General features: G+C 47.4%; 2 protein-coding genes across 2 annotated transcripts; both read right to left on the bottom strand.

Annotated features, from left to right (window-relative positions):
- Nucleotides 1-431: 431 nt before the first annotated feature.
- LOC125529226 (uncharacterized) lies at nt 432-4,212 on the bottom strand. The gene is made up of 7 exons (XM_048693632.2): nt 3,777-4,212; nt 3,239-3,313; nt 2,577-3,123; nt 1,883-2,268; nt 1,414-1,613; nt 1,124-1,286; nt 432-976 (listed from the first exon to the last, which is right to left on the bottom strand). The coding sequence occupies exons 1-7, from the start codon at nt 4,077-4,079 to the stop codon at nt 842-844; spliced, it is 1,809 nt and encodes a 602-aa protein (XP_048549589.1). The 5' UTR covers nt 4,080-4,212; the 3' UTR covers nt 432-841.
- Nucleotides 4,213-5,133: 921 nt separating this feature from the next.
- On the bottom strand, nt 5,134-7,111 carry LOC147986619 (myb-related protein Zm1-like). The gene is made up of 3 exons (XM_087544836.1): nt 6,876-7,111; nt 6,647-6,776; nt 5,134-6,558 (listed from the first exon to the last, which is right to left on the bottom strand). The coding sequence occupies exons 1-3, from the start codon at nt 7,012-7,014 to the stop codon at nt 5,724-5,726; spliced, it is 1,104 nt and encodes a 367-aa protein (XP_087400962.1). The 5' UTR covers nt 7,015-7,111; the 3' UTR covers nt 5,134-5,723.
- Nucleotides 7,112-7,131: the final 20 nt, after the last annotated feature.

Here is a 7,131-nt window from a genome sequence, read left to right as displayed (position 1 = left end):
TTACATTATGGGATGGAGGGAGTAGTTTTTATTTTTGCGAACATTTTATTAAGTCACAATTTTTTTACAAATTTGTGAAGTTTTTAAAATTCATGATTTGTTTATTAATTCATGAACATTTAAAAAATATCTCATGGAAAAAAATCAAGAACAAATTTCAAATTTGTGAACACTTTTTAAAATTCATGAGCATGCAAAATGGTCGTTAAAATGCGTGAGGTTTATCACAGTACGCTTTCTCACACGACCCAGGAGACTCCAATAGTGCCGGTTCTATTGAAAACAATGCCTCTTTGAGGCATTATTATTGAAAATATGTTTTTTTTTCATCAAACTGAATGGCAGAGCGCCTGCCTTTTCTTCAAAAGAATCATGTATTATGAAAGATTCCTTATGACGAAGTTTATTTAGAGAAGCATTAGTAATGTAGTACTTGGTTGTACTATATTATACTACTTGCTTGTGTTTATGTCCAACAAACTGAATTTACAAGTCGAGTTGAACGACAGAATCAGGACAGAACATAGCAATTCTGCATGCCGAGCCGTAACTTTACAGAATTATTGCATATATACTGTACGTTAACTGTGTGCACAAAAGGCCCTGGGCACGCTGAGATACACGAGCTTTTGTTGAGAAAAGTAGAAACACCGATCGGCAATTTCTCATTCTGGTTTCTCCAACCCAGTTACCCTAGCTTGTCAGGTATGGTCATTTATCCATACGCGTAACGTCGTATTCAGCTACACATAACGTCAGATCCAGCGTTTGACGCCAACGGCAAAATCCTGCGAAACTGTGACAACGGTAGCACAGGAACAACTCTACAAACTTTTCAGCTTCATGCATCCCCCTGATCATCCTTGATGGCCCCTTTGCCTCGCATCCTCGACCTGCTGCTGCCCTGCCCGTGCTGCTTGGACCGTGTGGAATAGCTAGCTCGGCACGTCCAGCAGTAAATGTATTTATCATCATCCTGGATGCATATGGTCATTGGTTAGATCATGCATAGAGAGATAAACTGACGATGTTTAAATTAGTCATCAGTAACCACCCTTGCGAAACTGACCAGAATGGATGCCACTTCTGTCATATTCCAGATTCGAAAGACAGGTTTAGTTACCTTGAGTACTTCTTGACGGCATTTTGGACACTTCACGGTATCGCTTCCAGCTACCTGGCGCCTCTGAGCTCGCATGACTCTTTCATTTTTCAGCACTTCCATTCGCCTCTGCCACACCGTCGTGTCATTGTCAACAGGCGCAAAGAGCTGACAGCCTTTACTCCTACAGTGGATGGATTTACGCTATAGTTTATCAAATCACACATGGATAAAGATACTTAAGCCCATGATCCTGACTGGATTCCCTTGCTTTTAAAGAACCTAGTAACTTTGAATTTTGAACAGTCTACCTGAAATGATCATATCCAGTTATGGCCTTGCCACAGCGGAAGCACAAGAACTGACCACAGTTGCCGCACTCTATTTTGTTGCACCCTTCAGTTCTGCTGATGGGCATCTTGCATTTTGGACATAATATAGCATCTCTGTACAGCTTTTTTATACTCAGCAGTTCTTTTACCATCTCCCACTCAGTCATCCTGCCTGACGCCTGCAAACATAAAATTGCAGACAACGGATAGAAAATGTTTAGTAACATGTCAACAGTTGATAAGTAACTCCGCAGCAAAGAGGTCCAAAGGTGTATGGTACTGTCCAAAGATCTTAATTGTATCATTGAAGGATTTAAACCACAAGACTTTTATTGAGCTACACTCTACCAAGATGCATATGAACTGCACAGTTAAATATGAATGCAAGTTTGAAACAAAATACCCTAGATTCTAACTTTCTAAGTTTCCACCAATGCTGATATTTTACCTGTTTGCGCTGGAGCTTTTGTTCTGCAGTTAGACACTGTTTCCCTGGATGGCGTGGGTCCTTGCAAAACGAGCAGAAGATAAAGGAACATTTTGGACATTGTGCATTGTTATCCTCATCTTCCAAGCAACCGATCGCACACTTGGGACAGTAAACCACATCTGACATCGAGTCCAATGCTTTCTCAAGAGCAAGCCTATCCCAACGTTCGAACTCTTCTTCCCTCAGAAGCCTCTTCAACAGATATGGTGGAATAGAAGCATTGCATTTCGTCTCAGGGCACACCAAATGAAACACGGTACCTTCCTTCACATGCATCCTGCATAAGGTCTCCATGCATTTCACACAAAATAAGTGCTGGCATGGAAGCCTGACGAAGTTTGAACCTGGTTGTTTCAGAATGGAAGTTAGTTTACTAAGGAAATGAATTTAATGAGCCTCATTCAGTTTCTTAAGAAACTCGACTAGAAATAAATAACAGGTTCATTGGTTCTTAATCACCACTATGAAGCATCAACATATCAGCCAGGTATTGGTTACCACAAGGGCACAGTTAAACAAGATTACAAAGTACAGTGTGGACTGATCGCCATAGAATAAGTGGTATTCTTCAAAAGAAAGCCCAGGCCAATCCATTAAAACGGAATAATCATTGGTATGGCTGCACGAACAAGCAAAAAGAGAAAAGGCCTACCTTTGCTCTGGTTAAGGCATATCCTGCATGTATGGAGATTCTCGAGAAAAGCTTCGTACTGCTTCTTACTGCTGTAATTAAGCATTGAAGGGATCACAGACTCCAGTGAGAGATTTCTTGAGATTGCACGGTTATCTCCTTTGTGGGTTGGACAATCTGAACCCAATGTGATTTTACCATCAAACAGGAGATATGACAAAGAAGAGTTACGTATCCACTCAACCCACTGGTATACCACTTCTTGCCCTGGTAGCTCTGCCCAAATGGTGTCAAGCATCTCACAGAGTTGAGAAACATTATGCCCATCCATCCATTTAGCAGTGACATTAAAATATGGGGGGTCTTTGCTTGGGTAGGACTTCGGAAGCAAGCATGTCAGTATCAAAGGAGGCAGGTGCTCAAAGTTGCACGTGTAAGAGAATTCATCTGGTTCATCATCATGTTCCTCTGTACAATCATTAGGACATCCATCTTTTCGATTTCCACTAGCTGAAGACAATTTAGCACACACTTCAGCGCCATCATGCAGATCATAATGTATGTAAATCTGTAATTAAATAAAAAGAAGAAAAACCATTAAACCCATATTTTCACTTCCTGGGAAGAAGAGGAAATATCACTGATGGCAATTTGAAAAACCACATATGGCCAGCACAGGAAACCTGGAAATAATGGAGCCCTTCTTTGCTCTCAAATTCAACCAGGTCATCCCCATATATCGCTTCCAATGCCATCAACTGCAGTAAATGATGAGATCAAGTGAGCAAACAAATGACCTGTTATACGATAGTGCAAAGTAACAATGCTGGATGAAGCGGAGACACTCATAAATTCAGAATCAACACAGCCTAAATTCAGTACACGCGTAAAACAAAGCTTCTTTCCCTTGTATGCAATTTACCAGGATCCAGAAGTAATTCAAAATCAATTTGCGGGACAGGAGTAACTCAAATTAAAATGCTACAAGCGCCAAATTGAAATAGTGCAAAGGACCAGCAACATATTTCTTAATAGAATTTCGTAGTTCTCATAGTTATTCTCTGGCAAAACCCTCGCCCAAATCCTGGTAATTCCAAATACTCCCAACGCTGCAGGTCAGCACCATAGTCGTACGAACAGAGAAATTGCATTGCAATTCTCACACCACAGACCAATGCTACGAGATTAGCGAAGTTTCCCCAATTTGATTAGTTACCAGACCTCGTCCTCCTGTCGCTGCCGGTTGTCTCGTATCTCATCCTCGTCCCCCTCCTCCTCGGCGCGGAGGTGAAGTCCCGCCGCCGCGGCCGCCTCCAACCTCGATTCCGCCTCGCCCTCCGCCACCCACGGGGAGTCCAGGTCGAGCACGTCATCCTCGCCGCCGCCGCCACACGACACCGGCCTCGCTTCGACGGGGCGCGACCAGGACGAGGAGAATGCCTCGGCCGAGAAGCTATGGGCGGGGACGTCGCGGTGAGATCCCAGCGCCCTCGAAGAGGAGGAGACGGCGGACGCAACCGCCATGGCCGGAGCTCGATCGGAGTTGTCGCCGGTGGCGGAATCGTGGAGCGGGGTGGAGCTCGCTTCGCTTTTGCTCCTCCGGGGGTTGGGGGTCGGGGGTTTGTTGCTGTTGTAGGGGGGAGAAGAGCTGCCAAATTTTATTTTATTTTAGTGACAAAATTGCGAAATATATTGCCTTGCAGGAAAAAAAACAATTGACCTTGGTGGACCTAAAGTCGGAATACAATTCTGTTGTTCATACTTGTCCGTTGGCCCAGTGGTTAGACGAGTTAAATCCTTCCAGCCCATCAAGGAAATAAGATTAGCCCAGTGTAGATGACTTTATTTTCTTGATAAATCCAGTGTAGATGAATTTTATTGTACTTGCCAGTCTCTTGTTCCGGGAAAAATAAGAAACCACGTCACATAAAATATATATTTTCGGAACACATAAAATATATATTATCATGGACCTAAATTAGACAGGCCTTCTACAATGCAAGGTGCTTAGAGAAATAAGTTAAACTTTCTCTAAGCATCGGTACTTATTTTTACAGGATAGTTGCTTAGTTAGGCGTCTTTTTTATATAAATAGTCACTGATGCTTCAAAAAAATCCGATTTATTTTTTAAAACATCTTTCTAAGCATCTAGCATTGTAAAAGGCCTAAGCCCATTTTCTTGCTCCGGTACCAGTGGATGACGAAACAAGGGTTGCTGTTGCGCTATGCTTGATGATGATGTACTTGAGCTTAGGTGAAGGACGCGGAATATTCAACGAGGCGTACCATTCATCTCCACCACGTGAGATTTGGAGCCATGGTCCATCGACAACGAAGCAGCTTACATAGGTTTTATCATATAGATAGACAAGTAGGCAGTGGTGGTACTCTAGTTTCTTCCCAGAGCACTTCGAGTCCAAGAGTCACCTTTTTTATCCTACACTACAAATAAAACTTTACTCGCCCAATACGACCCGGCCGTAGCTTGTCCGGATCCCGTGTTAGGTAACCTACCTCCATGTCATGATCCGCGACGACGCCCTACTGACAAATGAATCAATCATGCAGCCTGCTCACTCAAGGACACGACAGCAAATGTAAACTAGAGCCAAAGTGGTTACAGGAAGTAGAAAACATGAGCAGCGAATGGGAAAGGTGGAAGGAGACAGGCTTCACCAAGATCATTTTTTGTCAAAAAAGCACAAAGGTGTCGGAGCCGATTGGCCCGGCCAAAACCGTAGCAGGAATTTCTTGGATGATAAAGCGCTGGCGTCACCGTGACGGCACGCGCATCCGTACTTGGTCGCTGTTGTGTGCGGCATTTGACAGTTGAAGTTGAGTTACATCCCGGGTTCATTAGCACCGGAAACCTTGACCCGTTTCTGACTTGTTTGCGTCGCACCACTTTGCTGCTTCGGCGCAACGTGGTCGCATGTGTGGAAAAGTTATTTTAAGCATCTCCTCGAGCTTGTGTGTGCTTCCTAGCCTAACTATATCCCTTTTTTTCGTATAGTCTTCGTGCTGGGTACGTACGTACTCCTGTTGCAGGCGTACAGTTGTACAGTTTGTACATGTATATGTTGTGTACTAGCATCAGTCGTGGCCGTCCGATCGCGGTGCTTGTTTCTATACTAAGAGATCGGACGGTTTATATATACCGAGTGATCTCATAGACCCATGGGGATGTCTGTGAGAACCGCAGAGGCTTCGGGCCCATGGATGGTTGACGTGGCGCTGGCGGGGCCGGCTTGGAAGTAGGACGACACGGGGTCGTCCACGCTGGCGGAGAGCGGGTCCGCGCGACCCGACAGGCCTTGCGGGTCCGGTTGTTGGTACTGGTAGTCGTCGATGGGCCCCCACAGGCCCAGCTCCTTTTCCAAATCTTCCAACCACCACTCCTTTCCGTCCTCGTCGTCGGCCGTTGCGGCGCTCGCCTCTGGTCCCTTGCCGTCGCACGGCGCCGCATTGCTCCACGGGACCTGCGCCGTTTCGGCGCAGGCGCCGGCGCCGCCTTCGCCGTCCATGATGCTCCACAGCTCCGGCACGATGTCGATCTCCGGCAGGTCGAGCAGCGCGCCGTCGTCCACCACGCACGTCGGGGACGCGGACGAGCAGCGCGAGGTCGGCGCCGAAGAGATGGCCGGGCAGTGCGTGTTGGTGACGGTGTCCAGCAGCATGTCGAGGTCGAAGCCGAGGTCCAGCATGGGGATCTCGATCTTCTCCAGCTCCAATTCTAGTTCTAGTTCCTTGCTGGTGTTGCTCTGCTCGCCGGACTCGCCGCTGGAGCAGTTGGTCGTGGTGGTGGTCGTGGTGGTTGTGGAAGAGGATGGAGACGGAGACGGCGCCGGCACGTCGGCGCAGGTGGTTTTCTTCTTGCCCTTGGCCCCGCCCTTCTTCTGCTCCCCGGCGCTGGCCGCCACCCGCTTCTTGAGGTGCGTGTTCCAGACGTTCTTGATCTCGTTGTCGGTCCTCCCCGGCAGGCACGCCGCGATCTTGGACCACCTGGACAGCAATTGTTAGCCCACTGCAGTTGATTACACATGTATGGAGCTTTCTTCAGGGTGCTGCAAAAGGAAAGCGATGAACGCACTTGTTGCCGAGCATGTTGTGCAGCTTGATGAGGGTCTCCTCCTCCTCGACGGTGAAGTTGCCGCGCTTGAGGTCGGGCCGGAGGTAGTTGATCCACCGGAGGCGGCAGCTCTTGCCGCACCGGAGCAAACCTGTCGAACCAAAACACATCACATGCATCAGTCGAGTTCTCCCTTAAGCAAAAATTGGCATGAACTCATGCTACTGTTCGATCGACGGCGAGGCATTACCTGCTTGCTTGGGCAGGGCGCGCCAGTTGGCGTGGCCGAACTTCTGAATGTAGGCGATGAGGCGCATGTCCTCCTCCGGCGTCCAGGAGCCCCTGTTGAGCCCCACCTTGGCGCAGCACGGTGCCCGGCCTTTCCCCATCGGCCCCTCCTTCCCTCCCACCGCTTCAAACAGCTAGCTAGCCCGAATAATCCGCGCTAGCTGTTGCTGTTGCGCTCTCTTGTGCCGGAGGTGTGCGAGATGCAACCGGGACACTGG

Source organism: Triticum urartu, chromosome 2A (genome assembly GCF_056163025.1).
Source record: "Triticum urartu cultivar PI428250 chromosome 2A, HENAU_Tu73, whole genome shotgun sequence".
Lineage (NCBI taxonomy): Eukaryota > Viridiplantae > Streptophyta > Magnoliopsida > Poales > Poaceae > Triticum > Triticum urartu.
Note: the sequence above shows the minus strand (reverse complement) of the source record. Positions and strands in the feature narration are given on the sequence as shown.